At 40.2% G+C, this 27,987-nt stretch overlaps 1 protein-coding gene and 1 non-coding gene across 5 annotated transcripts; one reads left to right on the top strand and one right to left on the bottom strand.

The window, feature by feature from the left end:
* Positions 1–81: 81 nt before the first annotated feature.
* Positions 82–27,970, bottom strand: ZRSR2 (zinc finger CCCH-type, RNA binding motif and serine/arginine rich 2). Of its 4 annotated transcripts, none has more exons than XM_054720489.1 (11): positions 27,796–27,970; positions 27,298–27,377; positions 19,403–19,478; positions 15,605–15,713; positions 15,322–15,408; positions 12,520–12,558; positions 11,797–11,915; positions 6,942–7,155; positions 3,541–3,596; positions 2,687–2,796; positions 82–617 (listed from the first exon to the last, which is right to left on the bottom strand). In XM_054720489.1, the coding sequence occupies exons 1-11, from the start codon at positions 27,834–27,836 to the stop codon at positions 103–105; spliced, it is 1,446 nt and encodes a 481-aa protein (XP_054576464.1). In that variant the 5' UTR covers positions 27,837–27,970; the 3' UTR covers positions 82–102. The 4 variants fall into 4 exon arrangements, with proteins under 4 accessions (XP_054576464.1, XP_054576470.1, XP_054576477.1 ...); XM_054720495.1 differs by lacking the exons at positions 27,298–27,377; positions 27,796–27,970 and adding exons at positions 18,156–18,306; positions 27,216–27,275; XM_054720502.1 differs by lacking the exons at positions 27,298–27,377; positions 27,796–27,970 and adding exons at positions 18,189–18,306; positions 27,216–27,275.
* On the top strand, positions 5,831–5,937 carry LOC114227596 (U6 spliceosomal RNA). The gene has a single exon (XR_003613653.2). It is a non-coding gene; the product is annotated as a U6 spliceosomal RNA (small nuclear RNA).
* Positions 27,971–27,987: the final 17 nt, after the last annotated feature.

The following is a 27,987-nucleotide window of genomic DNA, read 5'->3' as shown; positions in this document are numbered from 1 at the left end:
GTTCTACCAGACTTAGTAATCCATTTAAAATCAGAGCCCTCTACCCAGGTATAGAGCAGCCATAATAAATAACATATGCGATCATTTAAAAACACAATCAGTTTATTTGGATTTGGGACTATGGACAGTTCCATCTCTACTACCTGACCTTCTCCCACTGTAATTCCTGAACTTAGAGGGGCTTGGACTCCAGCTCCGGCTCCGGCTCCGGCTCCGGCTCCTGCTTCGGCTCCGGTGGCTCTTGGTCCGGCTGCCCCGGCCCCAACTGCGGTCCCTTTTTCTTTCTCTACTTCGTGAACTGTGCCTTTCACGACTTTTGGCTGTGTGTCTGTGAGACTTCTTATCCCTGTGGGTACTTCTTTTCCTCTCAGCTTCTCCATTCCTTTTATAGAAACGGGCCAGACTGGGGCTTCTCCTCCTCCTGGGCCTGCCATAGTACTCATCATGGTGGCCCATCCTCTCTCTCCTCTCGGAGTTCTTGCCAAAGGAAGAGCCAGACCGATCTGGAGACAGGTAGATGTCCCTATTAGCTTCCCAAAATTCATTGTTGGGATTTCTGAACACGTGAAGAAAGTTGCAGTGTTTTCCTCTTGGGCACTGCTGTATTTCATACAAACCTGCAATGGCACAGTGAGGAAAGAGCATTTATTGCTGGCACTTATCCTTCTTAGAAAGGACATTTCTCATGTTGGACGTGACAGAACTATTTTCTTCTTTATATTATTTAAAAGGGGCTTACATAAATTGATGTCACAGTTTTGGTTCCCAGAATTTCAAATATATTCAAGTGCTCTAACAAATGGCACTGTGAAAAGTAACAAATCAGAAATCTTAATTAGCCAGGATATACTGCTTCTCTACTGGATTACTGTGTGGTGTGCAAATGACACAAGTGGTAACTCCAATTTTTTCTAGGATTTCACCATCCCACTCACTGACAATGCAGATCCCTAATTAACACTTTAAGAAGAAGATGGTAAACATTGGCCTAACGCTTTTAAATTTACCAAGTATTTTTAATATGGAAGATTCTTGTCAAAGTGAAATCTAGTTGAACAACTCAGAAATCTTTTTGGGGTCTTCAAATTTTTTTTAAAGCAGTAAATTTCCCAAATATGTAAAAACAGTTAAAAGAGAAATACCTCCATATCACACACTATATGCAAAAAGAAAGTTAAAACGATGACTCCTAAATGTAAGATACGAAGCTATGAAACTTTGAAATAAACATACAAGTAAAATCTTTGTGACACAGGGCTAAGCAATGGATTGTTAGACATGACAGAAAAAGCACAAGTTTTAAAAAAAGAAAAAACTTAGATAAACGGGTTATCATCAAAATTAAAAACTTTTGTGCTTCAATGGCCACCATCAGAGTGAAAAGACAAGCCACATAATGGGAGAAAATATTTACAAATCATAGATCTAATAAAAGGACTTATCTGTAGAATAAATCATGAACTCTTACAACTCAATAGTAAAAAGATATGTAACCTACATAAAAACAGGCAAAGGATCGGAATACACATCTCTCCAAAGGAAATAGACAAATGGCCAATAAGAAGGACACGAAAAACTGCTCAACATCACTCGTTAATGGGAAAAATTACCAAACTATTATTTTGAAAAACAAAACAAGTGAAATAGTCTCCTGCTTTGGGAGAGTCAAAGTCACACTCAGAATCACCGCAGTGAAACCATACTGGACTGCCAGGAACTGACCAAAGTAAACACCTTTGTGGATAAAACGGGTCCACTTCTTTCATCCCCCCAAGCCTTTAAACTTAAGGTGTAATAGTTCTTCTCGTTTTCCAAAGCAAGGGATTCAAAAATATTCCCCTCCCTTCTTCAATAAATGGTTTTTAAGTGACAGCATCTATTACGACCAAGTTGCCAAAGATTCAGACTTTGTAAATTATATATTTTTAAATAAGAGGTGTTAAGCAGACACGTGTAAAGCAAAGAAAAGAAAAGTAAAGGATCAGGGATGTGCTCCCTTAAGACGCAAATAGCTCCATGTCTTTGCTTCCGGTACCTTAGCAGTACAGTTTGGCTAAGCCCATCCAAGAGAAATAAAAAAAGAACAAGGCCATCAAAATTGCTGGCTACTCAAGGGACTGACTCATTTCCTGATTTGGGGCCACTGTCGATGAGTCAGTCTGACTGAATGTGCCCTCACCACATCCCACAGCTAGAATCAATCTACTGCACAAAAGCATGTTTTTCAAGTAAGGCAGGGGATGTTATAGGTAATGTTTTTAGGTGGCAAAGATGAGCAAAGATTCATTGGGGATAAAGATGGGGAAAACAACACAGCTTAAGTGAGGGGAGCCATCAACAGCAAACATCTCTGAAACTGCAATAAGGAAAGGTGGCTTCCAGGGCCCCAGCTTCTCAGGCTTCCTAAAGAGTTAGACATGGGGCCCCAGCACTGAGGACCACAAGACCCAATTCTAGCCCAACTCTGTCACCCATACACTGTGACCTCAATCATATCATGCACAAAGAGACACACAAGGTCTGTCACAGATCTAAAATGTAATGTCCTTTATATAATGGTCTCAGCTCATCTACTGTGTGAGGTAAAAGCTATGCTTCACCTCTTTAAAATACAATTTCTTCACTAAGAATTTCCTCTTATATAACAGTAGAACAACTGGGGATAAATCATCATGTTATATTTTACCACAAATTGCCATTTTCCACCGGGTCACTGGGCAGAATTCACACTGAAGCTGTCGTCCTGCATACCATCTTCCGTTAAACAGAGAAAAGGCCGCTTGGCATTCTTCTTCCCTTTTAAACCACAAATTAAAGGACACGCTTTACAGTAATGTTCTAATATGTAGATTAATGCTGTTGTTAACAAATCCTTTTATTAGTTTCTTGTAGGACCTCCAAGCTTACTGCTTCTGTACCACTAAGAGAGTCCTCATTAGAACATTCCAGCTCCTGAAGCTCACCATTTATTCAGGAACCCTTTTTACCAACTCTCTGAGAGGCTCTGATGCATGGAAACTGGCTAGAGTCAAAGCTTCTTAAACCAAAAGATGGGACCATTAAAAATGCAGAAGTGTTTCCCATTATCAGTGCCCATTGTTTCTCAATTAAGATCACTATTTTTATTACAATGGTTAATTTAACTCATTAGCCACGGTGTGGCCCAGGCAAACAACAAAACAAGCAGAAATGATACACACTGAGATTACTTGGGGCTTCAATTCCTGGCTCTTTTGATTTATGCTTTCCTCTAATGTAGTTATCCCTTTCAGTTTGTATTTTAATTATTAAAATTATATAAGTAAAAAATAACTACATTACAAAAGATTCAAAACTATGTACTTATACAAAGAATGAAATCCAAATGTATTCTTTTCAAATCCCTTCTATATTTCTATATCAGCTCTTAATATTTACGTTTTTAAAAATACCATGCATATTAAAGCTATATCATTCCGTGGAAAGAATCCCAGACACCAACATAGTCACAACACTATACTGTGACAAACTGTGAACACATTTTATGTTCAGAATACTTACGATTGGTACTGAACATACACATTGCCCCTCAGATGAGGTTCCAAGTTGCAGCTGACCTAAGGAGCAATGAAAAATTCTATCATTAAAAAAAAAAAACAACTAAGGAAAAGAAGTCCTTCAGCCATTAAATGCATTTTGTTCAGGTCAACACTACCAAAACTAGTTAATAATAAAAGATTCCAAAATCGAGGTACTACCCCACTCTCACGTCTATTTAAGGTATACTTCAGCACATAGTGGTTTTGCAGGCCCCAATTAGCTGATCCCTGTTCATCCAGATCCTTTCCCCCCATAGATGTGAAATGTTTCACATATGCATAGAAATCAAAGGAAAAAAAATCAGCCCATCTACACACCACCCAGATTTAACACTGACATTTTCCTTTTTGACAGAGAATGTTTAAATATGTAAAACATAAAGACCCAGTTGAAGCTCTTCTATCCTTTCCTCCCTCCTCCGTCACATACACAGGCACTATCTTAAGGGTGGGCATATCCTTCACATTCCAAACATAAATACACACCTATACAAATATCCACAGCAATACACACACACACAGAAATGTATGTCCACTATGCATATATGGGCACACACATATGTATGCAAAGAAAAACATATATATACATATATATAGATAGATGATGTATAGCATTGCTTTGCACACATTAAAATTTTACATAAATAGTATTTATTCCACATCCTTTTTTAAAGATGTAATCCCATAAACTTAAGGACTCATTTTAACTACTGTATACTGTATACTGGATATATCAAATTAGCAAATCAATTTGTCCACTCCTCAAATGACAGATATCCAAGGCGCTTCCAATTTTTTTTAACAACAAACAGTGCAGCAGCTAGCATTCTGGAACACGTGTCTGTAGGTATATGGATTTCTCCTGTGTGCACGACCACAAATAGCGTGCAGATTTGTAAGTTTACAACTTCACTAGGTACTGACAACTACTGCCTTCTGAAGTGCTTTTACTAATTCACACATCCTTGCCCAGTCTTGGTATTAAGAGAATTTTATAATATTTTACCTGATAAGGTGTGACTGATCTGTCATTTTAATATGCACTGTTCCTATTACTAGTTAGGTTGAACATTTGATCATTTGCCTTCGAAAATGACATATCTAATTTGGTTATTTTGTTTTTTAAAATATATTTTTATTGATTTCAGAGAGGAAGGGGGGGGAGAGAGAGAGAAACATCAATGATAAGAGAGAATCATGGATCGGCTGCCTCCTGCATGCCCCACACTAGGGCTGAAGCCCGCAACCCGGGCAGGTGCCCTGACGGGGAATCAAACAGTGACCTCCTGGTTCATAGGTCGATGCTCAACCACTAGGCCACGCCGTCTGGGTGGTTATTTTATTTTTTTATTTGGTATACAAAGGTCCTCAAATGTTTATAGTAATGTTCAGCTTTTATTTTCAAAATAAATGTTTAATTTTACAAATTTGTTCCCGAGTATTTTTATTAGAGTACCCAAAAAGAGGCAGGATCTGTTTGGGCAGCCACATCAGGTGTACCAGGGACCTTCGAGATCACTTAAGCCAGTGATTCACAAAGACCCATTATTAATTTTCCATGGTAAATTTAATGTTTTGGAAATTTTCCTACTAAAAATTTACTAAACTAACACCTTTCCATTTATAACTACCAATGTGATTAGCATGAACTTGGCTGATAAAATTCTAAACAAAAGAAAACAAATACACCAGGGTTAGTAGGTGGCTAGTTGCAGGTAATGGTGTGATTTCCACTAACTGGCCTGAAGTTTTGTGTGTTGTTTTTTAAAATATATTTTTATTGATTTCAGAGAGGATGGGAGAGGGAGAGAGAGAAACAATCAATGATGAGAGAGAATCATAGATCGGCTGCCTCCTGCATGCCCCACACTGGGGACTGAGCCTGCAACCTGGGCATGTGCCATGACCAGGAATCGAACCGTGACCTCCTGGTCGATGCTCAACCACTGAGCCACGCTGGCTGGGCTGGCCTGAAGTTTTGAAAGCGGCTCCACCACTGACTTCATGGAGCAGTGTAATGTAGGGACCCCGAGAGGGAAAACACTAATGTTGTCCAATCCCCTCACTTTTGGGATGAGGAAAAGGCATGGAGAGGTAAGGTGACATGTTCCAGAATGCAGGCCTAGCCAAACCGCACTAACGTGGCTCCATGTTATGGGTAGCCAGGCAATTCTACTTGAGTGTTTACTGGTTGTGCTGAGAAGTAGTGTGAAGACAGAAAGGCATGCGCAACAGAAATAAAAGGCAAAGGGGTGCTCGCTTCGGCAGCACATACACTAAAATTGGAACGGTACAGAGAAGATTAGCATGGCCCCTGCGCAAGGATGACACGCAAATTCGTGAAGCGTTCCATATTTAAAAAAAAAAAGAAATTAAAGGCATGGGGGGAAGAAAACGTTAAAATCTAGAAACTGGTAGGAATAAGTATAGCTTTGAATTTCACAAGTGCTACTGGTTAGCAGTTGCTCTACTCTTGGCTATTTCCAACAAGCAGGAAAAAAACAACTTTATTCCTATTTTTCCCCAAATTATGGGACATTTTCCCTACCCTAACATAACAGAATCATTCAGGACTGGATCTGATCGTTCACAAAGTAGGAGTCTTCACTGTGGTAGGATTCAAGTACTAGGTCCTTCGAGCAGTGGCTATTATATCTGACTTTCCTCTTGCCTTAAGGAACATGTTAAAATAATTCTGTGCAATTTGAATGCCTTTTTTTTTTCAATCCCATTTGCTGCACCACAAACCATGACTTTGGGAATACTATGTTCAGTATTGAAATGATCCAATGAATAAAAACAATGTAAAGAAAAGGAATCAAGATCTACGTTCCAGTGTACTTCCAGAAAAAAAGAACATGCACCTGGCTTGGCACTGTCAACACAATGCAACAATATAACAACAATCTCAGTAAGTGGAGTGGTATTACACTGTGCACACTGCAGCTCTAGGTGAGACCCACTACCCACAGAGGGAGGGAGAGAGGGAGGTAGCATGTTCTCTGTCATAGGCAGCCTTTAACCGAATGCTGGTACTGCTGTCTGTAGGGACCTTCTGCAGCAAATTCACCAGCTAGAAGAGTTAGATCACAAAGGTACTAAAGAGACGAAAGCCTTTCCCATCTAGTCCCTGGCACCCAGGAACTTTCATGCTAGTACATGAGTTCATGTAGTAAGTACCTCTACTGAGAGAAGGGAGTGACATTCATTGAGTGCCTGGGTGGCCTACACAGGGCCAGGCATTGTACCATTGCACACGCCCCCACCCAGGCAGAAAGCCTGTACCCTAGCTCTCTTGTCCCACTGGGCACTTCAGTGGGAAGTGACCCGATCTCCTCCTCCATGTGCACTGTGCATGCCCACCTTGAACTGGATCACCTTCCCCACGTTCTTGAACTCAGGGAGCACGTCCTCATAGAAGTCCAGGAACTGCTGGTAGGTCTCCTCTTCACTGTACTCCAGGCTGGCGTCGGGATCATAGTCATCCCTTCTGCACTGCTCCATTCCAAACGTTGTAAACATGCTTCTAATAAGAAGGGTGGGGCTCGATGTTGGGAAATTGTGTTTACGTGAACACCTGCATATGAAAGGAAAGTTTAAATTAAGGAGTCCAATAGTTCGAAATTACACATAAAGTGCTTGCATTAAATTTGGAGATCGAGACTCAAGTAACGTGACTGTTTCGACTAAATTGTAAAATAAATCCATTCAGACATCAACTTTTAATACTTAAGAAAACTGTTTTAAGACTGAGCAATATATTGATTCCCATTAAAATGCAAAAATTATTTCCAAGTTCATTTGCCATTCAGGTACCCCATGTGGAAGTTAGGAGGAAAGTAAGAACAATACAATCCTGGTTCTAGACAATCTTCAGCTAACCTGATGAGAATAGGGTAATCTAAGAGTTGCCAGCTAATGGAGTATTTCAACCTCATACATGTATAACATTGCATAGTTTTCATGGCATTTCTGCATTTTTCCCTCTGATCCTTGCAACCTGTTGGGACAGCTGGGGCTAGTATTTCTCTGTACTTTGCAAAGAAGAAAGCACTTACCAAAGTCACGTTGCTGGTAATTAAGAAAGGATCCAATCTGAGTTAACCTACAGTTCATTAAATGGTATGGCAAATGTAATTAATTTTTATTTAATTGAAGAAGACTAACCATTATGAAGAACAATTTTCTTTTCATTGTGTAAACTGGACCAGCCCATACCTGAATAATTCTTTAAAGATCTTTTATTTTTTTATTTATATCCTTCTCCTAAAATAAAATGAGGGGGGGGGGAATGTACTTCACAATTCCAAATCATCAAAATTTTCCTGATTAGGTTTCTAGTTATAAAATTGATTAGGACACAACTTTTAGGGGGAAAAAAAAACAACCCAGAACTTTTAAAAAGAAAATAAGTTGAAGAACTAGGCATATGCTAGAAAAAATAATGGCCCTTAAATGACTAATAAATGTTTAACTCATCCTCACTTTCCATGTGTACAATATGTGTCTGTACACCTAGTGAGACACTGCACACAGAATGCCCACACACGCTGTGCCCAGCTCAGAAATGTGCAGTGTTCATTAATGTGAAATGTTATTTTTCCAAAGGACCCGCCTAGATTATTCAGTTAGGGACCTTCTGATGAGATCCATCTTCCCAAGTACAGCTACCGACAGAACAAAGAGCAATGATTCAACCTAACTGGCAGTGTTAGCTGTGAATCAGAATTTTACATGGATGAAGCACATGCAGAATTAAACAAGAAACCAATTTAACAAGGTTAACATCCTGCTCTCGGGTTTATTACATCTAAATAAACTTGCTTCTAGTTCCCAGGGTGTCAAATGAGTGTTTGTGAGTTCTGCACACGGATCATCTGTTCGGATCTCAAAGAGTGGGAGACTCATCTTTTCAAAGTAACCCCCCACTTGGTCCTAAACGTCAGCCAGGTTTAAGAACCCCTTGTTAGAACATACTACTTACCCATTACTCAGATACTTCAATCAAGTAAGACTGGCACAAAATCACATACTTTAACATTACCTTACCCCAAGGACAGCCAATAAATGGTGTGGGTCTCCAAATGCCCCCTCAGGTAAAGCTAACTGTGGGGGCCCTCGGCCTGGCAGGCTGGGTGGAGGGGTCAGGGGGAATGGGACTGCGGGAGGTTGGCCGGCCGTGGGAGGTTGGCCATGGGAGGTTGGCCGTGGGAGCACACTAACCACCAGGGGGCAGCTCCCATGTTAAGCATCTGCCCCCTGGTGGTCATTGCATGTCATAGCACTGGTTGGTCTTAACAGTCACTTAGGCTTATATGTATGTATATATCTATATATATATACACACACATTGCAATTAGGCTGCAATCATTTATTGAAGGTCTCTGTAAGAAACATTCTCATGAAAATTACATATGCAACTGTTAACAAAACATCTATCAAAGTTAATAGTTCACCTTCCTATTCAATGTCTTTACATAGTATTTAATGGGAGAAACATTTAGACTCCGATACCAAGAAAATTTCTGCCTTTCCAGAGATACTGCTCATTCTTCCTTTTTGGTAAGAACTACACTGTATAGCTCATCATCTGCCTGGGATATATTCAAATCCAGTGCCAAATATACTGCACATTCACAACCCACTTTTTCTTCTTTCCTTAATTTCGATTTCTTTTATTTCATTAAACTTAGTGCAGGAGACCCTGAGTTTTCTTTATACATCATGCATTTCATTAGTACAGGGAATGCGTGAGGTATAAATAACTACTCTGGTAAGTTTTACCTTTCATCAGCAATTATGTTCCTTTAGGAAGAAAAAAATAACCCCCCTCAAAGCTCTGACTCTAAAATATATCAACTCCAGAAAGGTTCTAGAATTGAACTGTACTAATTACAGAAACAAAACCAAAGAAATGCTTAGGCTACGGAAGTGTTGACTGATGATGTGACAGATCTCAACAGAAAAGAACAGTTGTGCGATCCAGAGCAAGTCCCTACGGCTCCCTGTAAAAAGGGCAGTGTTTTTGTTGGAAGGGGTGGTGCTTGATTTTGTAACTGCTAATTTCTTAGAATTTGATTTCACAACTCACCACTTGAAGAATGAAAATATCCAAATTGCTGTCCTACTTTTTTTTAATAGTTGTGATGGTAAAATGTCATATGCCTATCAAAATATTAAGAAACTTTCACAAACTAATCTGACCACTGTATTTCCTTGAAAAGACTCTCAGGGGTGAGTTTTGAGAGCCTGATAGGCCATTTCCACAAATAAGCACTGTCAACTGATTTCCTGAAACTGCTTAGGACATTTTCCCTTCTAACTTATGCCCACCAGAAGAAGAATCCCAGAATCAGATGATCACAGTCTTAAAATTCAAGGAAATGTTAGAGATATGTTTCATCAAATGAGGAATCCTGCAGCTGGAAGACCTTAAATGCAATCTGGTTCAACTATCCACACAAATATAAACTCATGCTGAGTCTTAATTGCACATCGGTGTTTTACATAAATCATTACTATTTCTTGATGAAATTGAGCATGCATTTGGAAAATACTTGTAAAAATACAAAGGGAAATAAAGTTTCATTAGCTCCCAGTTCCTCAAGAGGAAACTTTCACTATTGACCAGATCCTGTGACTCTTTTCAAAGATCGTCTGGGCATAAATAATCCTACTATCTACACCAGTGATGGGCAACCTTTTGAGCTTGGTGTGTCAAACTTCGCCAAAAAACTGAGCATAACTCGGGTAGTGTGTCACTTTGAGGAAAAAACTAACTCCAAGACTCTAGTCGAAAATGTTTCATCCTCAGGAGCAGCAAATGTTTCATCCTCGGCATGTGGCCGCTTCAGCAGCTGCGTGTCAGAAATGGCTACGCGTGTCAGTGCTGACACGCGTGTCATAGGTTCGCCATCACTGATCTACACTAATAAAAGAGTAAGATGCAAATTGACCATACCTTTGTGACGCCCACCAGCCAATCAAGACTGAGTATGCAAATTAACCTAACAAAGATGGTGGGTTACTTTGCATACACAGAAACCAAGCGGCTAGGAGCGGGGCGGGATGCTTGTGTCGGATGCAGGCATTCCACACCACCCCAGCTGCTCCGGGCCTCTGGGCAGCGTGGGAAGGCGGAAAGGTGGGAAGGTGGGAAAGTGGAAAGGTGGCTCCGGCCAGAGCGAAGGCGGTGCCGGGAGCCAGAGGAAGGAAGGCCCATTCTTGCACGAATCTTCGTGCATCGGGCCTCTAGTAAAATATAAAAGGAGTTAACCACCCTGCATTTGGGACTCTCAATCCTGGGGCACATTAGGACACTTGAGGACATTTCAAAACTAAGGCTTCCCAAGTCTCAGAGACTCTGATTTACTCAAATTGAATTAGGACATACTTTTTGTTACAGTTTTCTAGGTGATTCTAATGTGCATCTAGGGTTGAGGATCATTGTTCTTACAAAAATGTAAAATGGTATTAAGGCTTAAATTTAAAAAGAAATAGAAGAGAAAGATAGAGAAAGTTCCTATTTTCAAAGAAGGAAATTATCTCATGGAAGGGATAATTTTATGAATAAGATAAACACGAGAGACAACATACAGTTTCTCATCCAATACATATGAAATTGCCTATTCATATCCCTTTTTGGAATTAATAGGACACTAATATATGATTATATATTTTATTCTGCAGAATTCATAGTAATAATTAGATTTTGCCTTGGGTGGATTCATTCATTATGAATTATTTACATAATTTGAGTTACTCATTCATAAACAGGCCAAATTATAAAAATCGCCATTGCCTGGCATACAGTAGGTATGAAGACATTGCTAAATGAAGACATCAATGCTTAATTTTCCACATGAATGTCTTGTTTCAAAAACACTGATGCAAAGAGGCAGGGAATAAGTTCTCAGAGAATAACGACAACAATAACAAAAAACACTCCAAGAGTGCTTGCCATTTGCCTGACACTATTCTACCTGCTTTCCCTACCTTCACTCATTTCAGCCTTAAACCCCTTATTAGAGGGTAGGGGTGAGGTGTGGGGGGGAAGCAGAAGACAGACAGCTGGGGAACTGGAGAACCAGGAAGAACATAGCAGATGCCTGACTGTGAACACCTCAAACTCAAGCCCAAGTCACCCCTAAAAACAGAACTCAAAAAGCTCAACATTTTGAGGCGCTTCATTCTGACATGATAAAGCAAAATTAGTTACCTATCTCCAAATCTGCAAGCTCCCGTTTTACTGTAGAATGGACAGTTAGCTCGATCTTTCTCCATTATTCTTACATCCGTGGGTGGTTCTGGGTTTTGCCATGTGGCACTATTTTCCAACTGTTGAAAATAACCATGATCCATTAAGAATTCAATGTTTAAAATGTATTCAATTGTACTGGTTATAAATAAAGATGGATTCTCTTAGTAATATTAAGTTGTAACATGTAATTTACATTGTAACATGTAATGGAGACTTGAAAAGCAATTGGACACAAACTGTGTCTCTCTTGGTTCCCTGTCATCACTCATCAGGCATCATCACGGCGACCAAGAGCAGTCACCAAAGTTTCCCTTTGTCCAGGCATTCTGAAAATGGCCGAAGGCGTTTTTAGAGAACCACCACTGAGAGAAATCAAGGTTACTCTGAAGCAGGAAGGTAAAGGGTCCATTGTGGGGAGGGGATAAGAGTGTGCGCTGTTTCTTATTCATACATTAAGGAGTATAACCAAGGACAGCCCACAGGGGTGATTCAATACCATTTGCGTTTATTCATTGGTAACTTCTGCAGTTCTTGTTGCATAAATCACAGAGGTGCAAAAGTGACCCCAGATATTTCCAACATGATCTACAGAGCCAACCGCAAAATTAACATTGCTGGAAGTATTGTTTTTAAAGAAATGCTCAGCAGTCTCAAATTCTTAACGAAAGGTTTTGAAAATACCTCATTTTCAGCCCGCTCCAGCATCTTCTGCACAGCCTCCTACAAATGGTGCAAACATAGGACTAGTGAAAACCTGGAAGTCAGGTAAGTCACATCTGGTTTCTCTGGTTAAGAATCTCATGTGTAAAAATTTTAACAACCCATGCATACAAAAAGTTTCAGTTCCTAATTTGCTTTCTACAGCACTGATCTTCTGAAAAGATTTCAAAGTTGAGTTTTCATTCAAATAGGACATTTACTGGCTCAGATTGCAAAATATTGAAAATACCTTATAATAATAACAGTCATATTTAGTATATTTGAGCACATATGTCACGTTCTAGTTTTTAAGATGAGGTATTATGAATATTACAAAACACAATGGTAGCGGAAACATCATAAACATTTAAAATATGCTAAAATATGACATGAACAGTAGTAATTAGGATTGATGAAAAGTCTCAAACTTTTCAATAAGGCAAAGGAAGTCCTGCAATATGCCAATAGATTTGACCTCATTGGCATTTAAACAGGTTTTTGAAATTATGATCAATAGACTTTTCTTCCCTAGCCCCTTAAAGCACTACATAAAAGATTCATCTATCTAGCTTCTTTCTTAATTACTCTACCTGGTCATGTAAGACCAGTAACTTAAGGTCCTCAGTAACTTAAAAGCTCAAATGAAAACTACCTTTTCCCTACCTCTCACCCCATTTCAGTTCAAACTAAAAACCTACAAGTGTATGACTTAAACTCCCCTTCTTTTCTTCCCCTCCCTAATGCATTCAATCTACCAGCTAGAGTCCTATTAACTCTGCCTCAACACACCCCAAATCTGTGTACTTTTCTGTATTAAGCACTACCCTCATCCAAACCAACACCATGTCCTATATGGAACAGCTGCCTTCTAACTGATCACCTTATTTCCACGTTTGCCTCCTTGCTCACTACCCGCTTCTTTATACAAAAGTTAGAATGATCTGTTAAAGGTAAAGATATACATTAGATGAAGTCACTCCCTGCTTAAAAACCCTTCAATGGCTTCCAATTACTTTAAACATAAAATCCGAATTCCTCCTTCAAATCCAGGTCTTACATGATCTGACCCTGCCCACCCTCCTGACTTCTCCACCTTCCTCTCTCTTCTTTGGTCTCTAGGATTAAGGCACCCTGACCTTCTTTCCACTCCAAGCACAGGCCTCTTCCCTCTGCCTGGACCCCTTTTCTCCCCGAGATCTCTGCACTCAGGTGTCAGCTGACAAATAGGCTCCTCATAGAAGTCTTCCTTGACCAGGCAATCTAAAAAAGTACTCGCCTACCCTAGTCACTCTATCACATGACTCGGCTTTATTTCTTTACAGCACCTAACATGACCTTATAGCACTTAAAATGAGCTTTTTTTGCTTACTTATCATCCAGCTCTCCCCTCTAGAAAACTAATTCAACTGAGAGCAGGGAGTGTCTTTTTTGATACTTTATCTCTATCCACTAGAGAATTATCTAGCACAGAGCAGAAACAGACTGCATATCCCTTTTTATAAGCTTAGAATCTACTTCATTTTACTCGTTTCTCCTTAATGTCTCAAGAGACTTCCTTTGAAACAAATGCCTTAGCTTTTTGAGAAAAAAAAAAAAGCCTTAGCTTTTATCTAATGTCAGAAAGACTGCAATTGAAGAACATTCTACTACTAAAATGGGAATTGATTACTCTCTATTAAAAAATGACTAGTTCCAAATGACTGCCCTGTCTCTAAAACCTAGTGTGGTCTTGTCTTATCTGGAAAGCAGTGCTCAAATAAAGGTGTCTAAAAGAACTTGCACTGGAATTAACTGATAGCCTAAGACACAAAAAGCAAAGGTCAAAGAGGCTGCTTCTACCCCATCATGACTATTGTGTAAATAAATGCATTTTCCCCATGATATAGTGATTAATTACCCAATTTTATACTAATCAAACCCAGCATTACAGAAAAGATACATCCTGATGAATGACTCAGGAGAGATGAGGCTGTGATATCTTTGAAATAAATACACTGTTAAGGAACAGCAACAAAATATACCAGATCTTTAAAAAGAATCCTGAAGATACAGACAGGAGATATGTACACATAACTTTATAGATTTTTTAAATGAGCAACTACGTGTTAGCTACAATTGTATTATAGCCCAAAATGGAAAGGAAGTCAAGATTTAATAACAAAAAAACCTTCCTAATTCCTCAATATTTGAGTTCCTGATTTCTTTCAACTAATTCTTGCAGACATGTCATAAGCATTTAACTCTTATAAATCAAATAAATGTGGCAACTATACAAAATATTATTCTATAAGTCGACCCTTATACAACAGCATTTGCTCTAGAGTGGTACATAGTATAAAGCAGGGGCCCACTGCCTGTTTTTTTAAATAAAGCAATAAAGTTTTATTGGAACATAGCCACAACCATTCATTTACAGATTATCTATGGCTGCTTTCACAGCACACTGGCAGGGCTGAGTGTTTGCAACCGACACCGTATGAACCATAAAGCCTAAAATGTTTATGCTTTGGCCCTTTACAGAGTTTGCCAACCCCTGGTAAAAAGGGTAAGATGGGTAAAGCTGAAGAAAAACCATTAAAGTATATGCCAATGCACAGATGAAAAACTCTAGAGCACCAGAAGCAAACCCTAGTGTATACTTTACTAAAAACATGACTCTTTCTAAACAAAAAACTGGAGCCCAAGCCCTGCTATGCCTATTCCTTAATCTTCAACCCCATCACTTGCCACATCAGCTCACTAAGAGGATACGCAGTGCGTTTATCCTCCTGTGACAGGAATCACCTCTCTTTCTCTCTTCTCCTGTAGCTTCTGCTCCTCCTCTTCTTTCTCTTTTCTCTGCTGTTCTTCCCATTCTTCCTTTAACTTTCTCTTTACAGGAAGGAAAAAGGAAAAGTAATATTTTTTTCAGACTTACTTTTTATAACATTTCACATACAGGACAAATAAAACAATTTTTTACAACATTGGTAAAATGGATGATATCCATTTTTTAACTCAAGATATATATCTCTTAATGAGTTTTGGGTTAACTGATTAGTCAACTGGTTATCTGATAATACTGTACCTCCTGTTCTTCCTGCCGTTTTCTAGCTGCCTCTTCCTTTTCCTTCTTTATTCTGAATTCTTCTTGTGCCTTCTGCTCCCGCAGCAACCACTCCTCATGTAATTTTTGCCTATAAATGTGATAAGGCAATCAAATAAAAGAAATGGGCATTAATCTACAAATACACACACACACACACACACACACACACACAAACACAATAGCAAAAAATGGCATGTTTGGGAATGATTAAACTATCACGAAAGACATTTTCTAGAAAGCAGTTAAGTGGGAGTAAGAGGGTCAAAAGACATGAGTAACGATCTTAGAAAAGCACTACACTTACTCCAGCAACTGTCTTCCTAGAAGGCAATAGCTTAAAATCACTATTTCTACATTTTGTATTGATGACATCTCTCACATAAAACAATGACACTACAACTTTCCCTGTAGGTTGTTGACCATAGGTGAAGTAGGTGCCAATAAAGCGAGTAACAAGTTTCAAAGCCACATCTAGCTTTTCACATTCAAAATGTATTACCCTTCCTATTCTGCACATTCTAAAAGTGGCAACTGCAGGATTGCAGCAGTAGGGAAAACTGGCATCTTCTGCCATAAGCCTTTGGACTGCTACTATATACAGTTAAGAGACTCCTGTGGTTTGCCCCAAGCGCTGAAACAACTGAAAGAAGAAAAATAAAACTAAATCATCATGTCTTTAAAATGAAGAAAGTTACAGGTTTTAAGAAAAGGTGACAAGGAGTCATAAAAATAAATTAGCAGGTGTCCAGTTTATTTTTAAAATGACCAAGTATAAAGAGTGATGCTATCTTAAAATGGTGTCTTGGACATCAAATATCACAAGTTTCTAATTTAAAGATGGGTTATGGCTCAAAAGTTTATTAGCCAATCGGGGGTGTTTAGAATCCAGATTGCATTTCCCCATGGAATCTGGAAATGGAAAATGAAATATGAGAAATTATTCTATATCTCTTCAGCAACATTAGGAGTTAAATAAGGTTTTATGTCTAGGGACCTAATCACAATTTCAAATAATCTATGGGGAAAATATATTCCATTTCCAACTTCAGATTCTAGGAACAGGTCTTTTAGCCATGATAGAGACTGGCACACTGCAAATGTTGAAAGTTATACATGGATTTTTGACTGTGCAGGGGAGTTGGTGCCCCCAACCCTCATGTTGTTCAAGAATCAACTGTGTAACATCACTGTAACAGAAATCTATAATAACAACAACCAGAGTTATCACAGCACCTCCTATATGCTAACACTATGTTAATTACTATGCATTTACCCCGATTTTATAAGGTAGGTACTATGATTGACTTTATCTCTATATTTAAGGCAAGGAAATTGAAGCTTAGAGAGATTAAGCAACTTGAACACAACTAGTAAGTAGCAGGGCCAGGACTGGAATGCAGATCTGGCTGAATCTACTCCATGTTCCCAATTACTATTACATTTTTTTCTGTTTGACATTTTGGTCAATTCATCTACCCTATTTTCCGGCGTATAAGACGACTGGGCATATAAGACGACCAACTTTTCCAGTTAAAATATAGAGTTTGGGATATACCTGCCCTATAAGATGACACCCAGCGTTTAAGACGACCCCCGACTTTTGAGAAGATTTTCCTGGGTTAAAAAGTTGTCTTGCCCTGGCTGGTTTGGCTCAATGGATAGAGCGTCGGCCTGTGGACTGAAAGGTCCCAGGTTCGATTCCAGTCAAGGGCACGTACCTTGGTTGCGGGCACATCCCCAGTGGGAGGTGTGTAGGAGGCAGCCGGTCAATGTTTCTCTCTCATCGATGTTTCTAACTCTCTATCCATCTCCCTTCCTCTCTGTAAAAATCAATAAAATATATTTAAAAAAAAAAAAAAAAAAAGTTGTCTTATACGCCGGAAAATACGGTATTTATGTGCTTAGGTAGATAACAGGAATTAATTATAAGAAGCAACATTTCTAATGAACACACTAAATAGAGAGTGTCTATAAAGTTTTTTCTCCTTTTAAAACATTTTTACTTTTTTATTGTGGCAAAATATACCATAAAAATTTACCATTTTAACCCTTTTTAAGTGTACAAGTGAGTAGCATTAAGCACATTCACATTACTATGTTTAACTTAAACAAAGACAAAACTACCCCCTGAAAAATACTAGAGAAAAAACACACACAATATTTTTGTCATTTTGGGATGGGGGAGGCCTTTTTAAGTCAGACACCAAGGCAAGATAGCATGATGAAAGTTGACAGTATGAAAATCAAATGATGGTAATTAATGCTATAAGCCAAATTAGGCTTGATAACAAATGAGAAAAAATACACATCACACATATGACAGATAAAGAATATTCTTAATCAAGTAATAACACTGCTCACACAACAAACTTAAAAATATATAACAAAAGAGAACTATGCAAGACTTAAGCAATCTATAAATATGTAATAAAACATATAAAAAGATACTTAACCCTACTAATTAAGAAATGTACATTTGAAACAATGAAATACAACTTTTGACTATAGGAGTTTATAAAATTGATAATACCTAGTGCAAGTGAAGGTATGGGGAGATAGGCACCTTGATTCACTGTTGGAGGGGCTGCAGACTGCAAACTGGGAAGCCCTTCCTACCTGCCCATCTACATTGTATGTGTATTTATCCTTTGATCGCAACCATTTCATTTCCAGGCATTTTCCTAAGGAAATAATAGGACAGTTACCAAGGATATATATGGTCACTGCAACTTTTTAAAAAAAATCCTCACCAGATGACATGTTTTTCATGGATTTCAGAGAGAGAGGAAGGGGGATGTGAGAGAAAAACATCAATTGCATCCATATGCTGCCCAATTGGGATCAAACCCACAACTGAGGTATGTACCCTGGACAGGGAATCCAACCTGCGACCCTTCAGTGCTCTGGCCACTGATCTAACCACTGAACACACCGGCCAGTGCTTTTTAAAATGCAACTTTTTATATAATAGTAAAAAACCTGAATGTAAATTAATAGTACATAGTAAGCAAATGTTAGTTAATAGTAAATTACCTACATGTCCATTAGTAAATTCTAAATTATGAATAAAGAATAAATTACGCTATATCTATTCAATGACTATGTTGCCATTGAATTGGTTGAATTGGATCTCTGCATGAACACTAAATAAATGGCCTATATATTTAGCAAAAAAAGCAATTTACTGAAAATGTATAAATATCATCCTATTATAGAAATACATGTACACTTTCTCTCTTACTTTCTGTTTTTTAATACTTACCTGAAGATGTTTTTTAATTGATTTTTAGAGAGAAAGGAGGAGGAGAGAGACAGAAACATGGATTGGTTGCCTCAGGTAGCCACCCTGACCAGGGAGGGATTGAACCCGAAACCTGGGTATGTGCCCTGACTGGTAATCGAACCCATGACCTTCTGGTGTATGGGACTATGCTCCAATCCACTCAGCGACACAGGCCAGGGCCTTTTTTTTACATTCTTAACAGTGACTATCTTTAGGTGTGTTGAATTCATTAAAGCCCTTTCACTTTTTACACTTCTTAATTGTTTGGACTTTTTTCAAAAACATTTATGAATTAGCAAAAACAGAAAAATACTTCCATTAAAAATAGGACAACATCTAGTTATAGCCTGTCAGCTAGAGATTGAATTATCCAAGGTATTTTATAAGACTTATTTTGGACAGGGTGCTAGAAAGAAGACTCATACTCATTAAAAAAGACATAATATTCAAATGAAATAACTGGCTTCACAAGAAGTACTTCAGTCTGTGCTGACCTCTCTATCTCCAACAGCTTCTCTTCTTGTTCAATAAGAGATTCCTCCTCTTCCTCCTGCTTCTTCTGTGAGAGTCCTGGGGGAATTTAAATGTTTTATTAAACTATCTGAGAACAAAACCTTAGTCAATATTACAGGGAAAAATACAGATACATTTTTTAATTTTTACATTTATGGTATGATCCTGCTTTTAAAACTTTTCTAATAATAAGGCTCCAACTGCCCAACTTTGGTACAATCTCAGCATCAAAATGAACAATATTAGAAGTTGATAACACATTAAATTTAGAAAGTTAATTGATGGCTTCACAATGATACTCAAAGAGGTGGTGGGGGTATCGGAGGAAACAAACATATGTGCAGAAGAATGGACTAAGAAATGTAGAAAGACTTAATTAGAAAAGCCATCACTTTTGCAAACCCCACTATAACAAGTAATTTATAGAAAGAGGCTAAAAAACATCAAATATCAGATGAAAGTTTGCTGTGAAAAGGATTTGTTTATACCATCTCAAAATATCAGCCCAGAAGTGAATACTAATTACAAGGGGGAAACATTGATTGGCAATAATGGCCACACTTAGCATCACAAGAAGTAGAACCACCTGACATCATAGCTCCCCCCCTCCGCCCCCGTTGTATGCAATGAGAGCATCAGAGAGCATCAGCTTTGTAGTAATTTTGCATAAAGAGTATAACCTGAAGCTAATCAGGAGAAGACAGACTAATCCAGAATGCATGGCTTTTCAAAATAATCAATCTTGGTTTGAGCAAGTTTAAATATGGCCTATAAATCATATCACTGAATTATTATTCCTTCACTTGAGTGCAAATTTAGTATTGTGGTTCTTATTCTTAGAAGATGCAGGCTGAAGTATTTAGGGGTGAGTGGTCATGGTATCTGCAACTGACATGCAAAGGTTCAGGAAAAAATGTGTACGTATGTATCTAATGTTAACATGGGCAAATCAAGGTGAAGGGTTCATGAATGTTTATGGTAGTATTTTTTAAAAAATACTTTTATTGATTTCAGAGAGGAAGGAAGAGGGAGAGATAGAAACATCAATGATGAGAGAGAATCATTGTTCGGCTGACTCCTGCACAGCCCCTTCGGGGGGATCCAGCCCGCAACACGGGCATGTGCCCTGATCAGGAATCAAATTGTCCAGGTTCATAGGTCAATGCTCAACCACTGAGCCACGACAGCCAGTCATATAGTAGTATTTTTTAACTTTCTGTACATTGGGACATTTTCAAAATAAAAACATGGGAAAACAAATTTTACTATAGTAAACACATATCTTTTGCTATTCAGAATTAAATTTGAGGGGGAAAATGAGGACAACTAAAGCAACCTTAAGGAAATGTAACAGGAGATCTCAGGCTTAAGGAAAAAGATTTTGTGTCTGTCACACATATTGAGTTTAAGTATAACCCAAAGGTCCACCTTATCCTAGATAATTTACTTTTCTTAAGCAAATAAATTTTTATTTTTTCAACACTTTAAATTAAAAGAAAGTCGGAAAAAAATTGGGATAAGTTCTAACTCACATAGAATATCTAATAATTCAGATAATTAAATGAAATAATGTACATAAAGGGCTCCCAAAGAACCTGGCACAGAGGCTATGACTGACTGACTTACAGAGGCAAGTCCATAGACTAGACATTGCCTGGACACAGCCAGTATGCAAAAATATCTGCTGCCTGATTCACTCAACTCCTCATCATGCCTCAAACCAAGCTCACAAACTCCAGGTGATTACTAAGAGTTTTGGGTGTAGCCTTTTCTCTACATATATGTATCCTTGCATATATTCGATCATACAATATATCTAACTGTATTATACATGCAATTATGTATGGAATCATGCTAGTTTTACAACTTGCTGACAAGGCAGCTCACTTCAGGTTATTTTAAATAGAACTGGGTGCTAAAGAGACTGCCTGTGATTGAGAGGCCGACATTCCAGAAATTTCTACCAATCATTTGTCAACTCACTCTTATAGCAATTTTTTAGAATACCTTTATAATCTAACCTTCTGGGCACTGTTTACCCATCTAATGTGTGCTACAATGAACAGCCTCTCCACAAAGGCTCACTCCCAACACACTTTGCAAAGTCAAAAGGGATAAAAAAAAATCCAATGCAATACAAACAACAGCTATAGGATTTAAAATGATAAAGAAAAAAAGTAAGAGGTTTAAAAAAAGTGTTAGAAGAAAACAGGTTAATAAACAAAGGCAGCTGAGAACTTTAAGGGGGTGGGGAGATCACTAACAGCAACAATAACTTGAATTACCCTGTTTTTCCTTTTATCCCTGATGCTTTATCCTGCCTCTAGTGGGCCAGTTTTAAATGAATAAAAAAGGAGGTGCTAACAAAAGTTGCAGGTAACCAGTGATGGCGAACCTATGACACGCGTGTCAGCACTGACACGCGTAGCCATTTCTGATGACATGTGGCCGCATGCCGAGGATGAAACATTTGCTACTCCTGAGGATGAAATATTTGCGACTAGAGTCTTGGAGTTAGTTTTTTCCTCAAAGCGACACACTACCTGAGTTATGCTCAGTTTTTTGGCGAAGTTTGACACACCAAGCTCAAAAGGTTGCCCATCACTGATGCTTTTTCCATTCTAAATATTCCAAGCATTGCCTCTAAATCAAGCATGTCAAACTCACAGCACACGGGCCACATGTGGCCCACAATGAATATTTTTTCGACCCAGCCAATATAATGGTATGTAAGAAATCCTGAGCCCTCCCTGGAGAAGAAACCCGGGTTCCACAAGATATGTGATCAGTGCTGGGGCCCCGCCAGCAGGCGAGGGGATCCCAAGGCAAGTGCTGGGCACGGAGGCCACGGGGGCATAGGCTACCAAGGAGACAAAACTGAACCTCACGTCACCCTGCTTGGCCCCGGAGGATGGCTGGTTAGCCAGAGACGGGTAAGATTCCTCAAGGAAGGAACAACCTAAGACAGGCACAGTCGCAGAGGGGCCATCAGGAGAGAACTTGGGGATCAAAAGAGGTGGGGCACAGACCCTCACCCCCCACAACATTGCAGGGGTCTGAACCCTATCCCCTTCTGAGGGAGGTCTCCTGCCCCCATGGCTGCTTCGTGCTTCCCATGCCCAGCTCAGATCAGGACCCAGGTGACCGACAGAGACTTGGCCGACAGCAGGTGCCCTCTCACTCCAACAAGAATTGTTTGCGTTGTCTTGTACCCATGGTGTGGGGAAGTGGGTTTACGATATCTAAATCCAGCCTACCACCAGGAATGCGCAGGACCTACTCAAGAAGGCAAATAATCCCTTCCACTAATATTTACAGGGTAAAATAAGATTGTTGTTAGAGTAACAAATTTGACAGTAAAATAGTAGTCAAGTTTTCAGGCAAATTTAAATTGGCTAGTTGAAACAAGCGAATATTCTAGAAAAATTAATTGTACTGGACAAAAAGGTGTTCCTAAAGTGTTAACTAAAATTTTTATTGGTACTTCATCTCATGATAAAATTGTGCACCATGTAATGAACCTAAAACAGTAATACTATAGAGCAAAAAATTAAAATGTAAAAGCCATCAAGACTACATTATAAAATTTGCAAAAGCCTCCTAACATTTAAATCAAAAAAGGAGGGGATAGTAGAAGAATATCATGTAAGGAAAAATAACCTGTAAGTAAATTACATCTAGAAAATTAATACTTTAGAAAATTAATTGTAAGGCTAAAAGCAAGACACCCATGAAAAACACACAAGGTGTCAAAACAAGCCAGAGGAAAATCATTTGGGCAAAAAATGAAATAGGACCCCAAGTCAAATTTATAGAAAATATTCCTTTATTAACTTTTGGTCGAGAATATGTTTGTATATTTTCAGAAAACAACTCCGAGACCATGTGGATTCCAGCAACAGAGAGGAATCGACAGGACTACTCCAGCCATGAAGACAGAAGCGAAGCAGTCCAGAGATGGAAGATGCTGACTTGGTCTTCCCATACTAGCAGTTAGCAGCTGTGCATCACTGCAGGTTGCCCAGGACCAAACCAGAGAGAGTCGGACCTGCATTACCACCATTTGTCCACCATCCAGAACTGTAATGTCAGTGCTGACATGTACACATAAGGAACAGTTTGACATAGAAATTGGGACTCAAAAGAACTGTTGGCCCAGAAAGAAACTCACTACAGACTGATTCATTTCCTGTCACCATAACTATTATTGCTTGTCTCATTTTCGGTTCTTATAAGTGTATTTCTAATAGCACATGATCTCACTCATCTAGTGGAAATAATGAACAACATAGACTGATGAACAAGAACAGACCCAGAAACAAGGAGGCATGGATCAGACTGTCGGGCCTCAGAGGGAGGGTAGGGGAGGGTGGGGGTAAAGGGGAGAGATCAACCAAAGGACTTGGGTGCAAGCATATGCGCCTAACCAGCGGTTGGGGACAACAGGGGGGTGGGGGCATGTGTGGGGAGGGGTGTGGGATGGGAATGGGGACATGAGGACAAATATGTGATACCTTAATCAATAAAGAAATTTTAAAAAAAAGAAGAAAAGAATCCACAACCTATAAAAAAATGTCCCTTTTAGTCAAGAGTACACATCTTTGTCAGAGCTATCCTGGTGGAAAAGCAAAAAGCTCAGTGGCCCTTGTAAGAATCAAACCCATAACCTTGACCTCATTAGTATATTCCAACTATCTTAGTTAACTTGCCATGATACTGGGAAATATTTTCCTTCTGAACTCTAGAAACTCAATAGTTTCAGTGATAAAGATAAGTTGGGTTGTGAGTAAAAATTAGAAGACTCTGAGTTAATGGCCTGAGGCCTAGAAAAAGTAATGTAAAATAAAGATAAATGTCTGCTCTGGGCAGGTATTAAAAACTGTACCAAGAGATAGAGTGGAAACTATACTCAGGGAATAAAAACTGTAACAAAATATGAGGTAAACAGATTTCATTAAAGCACAGACCCTAAAAAAAAAAAGAAGAAAAAAGAAATCCTAACCTCTCTAATAAAATGGTAATATGCAAATTAACCATCACTCCACGACACAAGCCACGCCCACCAGCCAATCAGGGCAAGTATGCAAATTAACCCCATCCAAGATGGCTACAGCCACAGAGAGCAAGGTTTCCCAGGTAACAGATGAAGCCAAGCTTTCCATAGCCGTTGCAGGCCTAAGCCTCCACTCAAGCTACAAAGTTTCAATTATAGAAGGTAAACAAATTCAAACAAATGTCGGCAGAATGGAGCTTGAGACAGCAGGCCAGGGTTGCCAGCGGCAACAGGGGAAGCAAAGCTTTCCAAACACCCTGGCCGGGCTCACCCGCTTAAGGCTACAAAGTTTCAATTGTAGAAGGTGAATTAACTGCCACAGAAATGGCTGCCGCCCCAGAGGGAGCAGCTGGCTTGGCTCCGCTCCAGGCTACAAAGTTTCAATTGTAGAAGGAAAATAAATTCCAGATACCAGGGCTTCCCCTTGGGTTGCCAGGGGGCGTGGCCGGCCTGCAAACCACCACAGGCCCCTCGCTCAGGCCACCTCACGCCCCAAGGGAACCCCACCCTGATCAGGGACACCCTGCAGTGCAAACCAGCTGGCCCCCACGCGTGCACCAGGCCTCTAACCTATCTAATAAAAGAGTAATATACAGATTGATCATCACTGCAACACACAATATAGCTGCCGTCATGTGGTCAAAGATCCTGCCCCCATGTGGACACAAGATGGCCACCACAAGATGGCCAGCAGGAGAGGGCAGTTGGGAGGCACCCGGCCTGCAAGGGAGGGCAGTTGTGAGGGACCAGGCCTGCAAGGGAGGGCAGTTGAGAGGGACCAGGCTTGCAAGGGAGGGCAGTTGGAGGTGATCAACCCTGCAGGAGAGGGCAGTTAGGGGTGACCAGGCTGGCAGAAGAGGGAAGTTGGAGGCAAACAGGCTGGCAGGGGAGTGGTTAGGGGGTGATCAGGCTGTCAGGCAGAAGTGGTTAGGGGCAATCAGGAAGGCAGGCAGGCAAGCAGTTGGGAGCCAGCAATCCTGGATTGTGAGAGGGATGTCCGACTGCCCGTTTAGGCCCGATCCTGGATCGGGCCTAAACGGGCAGTCGGACATCCCTCCAGGAGTCCCAGATTGGAGAGGGTACAGGCTGGGCTGAGGGACAAGCCCCCCGCCGTGCACGAATTTCGTGCACCGGGCTTCTAGTATATTAAAAAAGGCTAATATGCAAATTGACTGAATGGCGGAATGATCAGTTGCTATGACACGCACTGACCACCAGAGGGCAGATGCTCAATGCAGGGCTCACAGCTGGCAAGCACAGCAGCCATGGCAGGAGCCTCTCCTGCCTCCACAGCAGCGCTAGGGATGTCTGACTGACAGACATCCCCTGAGGGCTCCCTGACTGTGAGAGGGCGCAGGCTGGGCTGAGGGAACACTCCCAAGTGCACAAATTTCATGCACCGGGCCTCTAGTGTTTTAATAAAAATTCCATAACTTAATTTTTACAATATCCTGTTATACATAATTATTAATAACGAATTACGTTTGCTAATGACTAATTACTATAGTCATGTTGCATTCATTTCCTACGTGCCTTACGTGCAGGTGCACCATTTCTCTCCACTAATACTAGCAGCGATTATTTTAGCAGCCGATGGCCATGTCATTAGTCTTGGACGGACTTGTTTGGTGTGTGCAACAGGAAATATTTCGCTTTCCAAGAACAAGAAAAATAGGTTATTTGTGTTATGCTTATTAATTTGTGCAGTTATTCAGTGTCTGGTAAGTTAATGCTCAAGAAAAAAATATTAATTTTTATTAAAATGTTCTATTATTTTATGTTAACAATGACTTATTTATTTCAGCCCTTTGTATTCAGCATGTCTGTATCGAAATAAACCTACGTTTCTATGAAAATGGAAGCTTTTGTTTTTTTCGGTCCACATAAACTTAAACCTTATTTATTTGGCCTGTTAGACTTTGAGTTTGACATGCTTGCTCTAAATAATTACTAGGCAACTCCAGTGGTAAATAAAACTTCTATGGCTTTCTTAGGACCCATGAATCCTGGTTACTTGAGGCCAGGGTCTGTGAACTTCAAGAATTGTCAGGATAACTTAATAAGCATATTCTGGATAATCTGGATAGCAACCATTATAGCTCAGTACTCCAGTGTGATTTCAGTGCTTCCATCTGCATCTATTAATTGCTATATAATTTTATAACTAAGTTAGTACTAATTTCATTATATTAAACAGACAGGTTTAATATATAAATGTTAGATTCCGCCATGTGAAGGACAGAAAAATAACCACAGGGCAATAGTATTAATAGTAGCATTTCAAATTCCAATCAGTGCCACAGTCATGTTGTATCTGTCTCCCATCATCTGTAACATCACATTAATGTAGATGTGTAATTTCACTTGGTTTTGTATATCTATTATTTATAGTTAAGTTTGGTAACTAGTTTTATGCTTATATATTTCAATAACGTGTCAAGAACAACTTGAGTCAACAAAGGGTCTCTTATATTAAAGTTTGAGAGAAACTTGCAAAATGTCTAAAATCCTCAACTCCTGCTGGTTGTGCAAGAAAAATACTCACCGAATACCTAATACGTGCAAGGGCTGTGCTAGCTGCTGTAATTCATGTGTGCACCTGTAATACTAGATCGCTCATAAGTACCTACACACAATCAGTGGATGATGATTCACCAAGACCTTATCCTCCTCTGTAGTATGGTAACGTGGTTTCCGACATGGGTCTTGACTTGGGAAGCAGCAGCCCCAGCAATTCTTACCAGATAACAATTCTCAGCATCCTTCTGACAGTGGGAGAGCAATTTCTTCCATACACAGAAAACGGGATAAGAGGCCGGTTACCTGAGTCTCTCAACCGAGCGAGCTCCTGCCGGCGTTTCTTGCGTTTCTCCTTCTTCAGGGCGGCCCGGTACTTTTTGTGGCTGGGAAAAGCAGACAAGCACACTCGCCATCAGTGCAAGCATCTGCGGCGCTGCCTGCCGGGGCTCCCCTCTCCTCGGCGCCCAATGACAGCAAATCCCTCTGCCGCTCGGGAGTGAAATCTTGCTTCCCGTGTTTTAATTACAGAACATGCATTTGCCATTCCATTGCCCTTTTCCCGCCCAGACGGCAGGTGTTCTCCATCCCGCCCCCTGCTCTCCGGACCACCTCCCCGAGCTCCCCCCCCCCCCCGCCAGATGTCTGGGACAGGATAGCGCCCCGGGAGGGCTCGAGCCGCCCGCGGAGGCTCGCTGGCTTGGCCTAGCTCCCCTTTCCTTCCTGCTCGCACACCCTCCCGGCCCAGGCTCGGCCCGCTCCGTCCCCTCTTCTCACCAGCTCATCTCCCTCAGCCCAACTTACCTTAGTTTGTCCGGAAGCATCACCGTCTGGGGCGCCGCCATGTTGCCAGCGCCGCCACGCCCACAAGGGCCTGCCGGGAAAGGCGGGCTCGGGAGAGCGCGCAGCTGCGTACGAACCACGTGGCCTGCGGTCTCTCGGGAGCGCGGGGCGCGCCTCCGCCCAGACGCACCCGAGATAGAAAACGGGGTGTTT

The sequence above is a fragment of the Eptesicus fuscus genome, chromosome 1 (genome assembly GCF_027574615.1).
Source record: "Eptesicus fuscus isolate TK198812 chromosome 1, DD_ASM_mEF_20220401, whole genome shotgun sequence".
Classification (NCBI taxonomy): Eukaryota; Metazoa; Chordata; class Mammalia; order Chiroptera; family Vespertilionidae; genus Eptesicus; species Eptesicus fuscus.
The sequence above is the reverse complement of the archived record's forward strand: the minus strand, read 5'-3'. Positions and strand labels throughout refer to the sequence as shown.

What these genes read in the sequence shown, in the direction of transcription:
- ZRSR2 (XM_054720489.1), bottom strand. Translation starts at nt 27,836, where the DNA reads ATGGCGGCGCCCCAGACGGTGATGCTTCCGGACAAACTAAG. An exon ending in AACGGCAGGAAGAACAGGAG is followed by an intron (nt 15,409 to 15,604) that starts GTACAGTATTAT and finishes CTTCCTGTAAAG; the next exon opens with AGAAAGTTAAAGGAAGAATG. An exon ending in GGAAGGTGATCCAGTTCAAG is followed by an intron (nt 3,597 to 6,941) that starts GTGGGCATGCAC and finishes ATTGCTCCTTAG; the next exon opens with GTCAGCTGCAACTTGGAACC.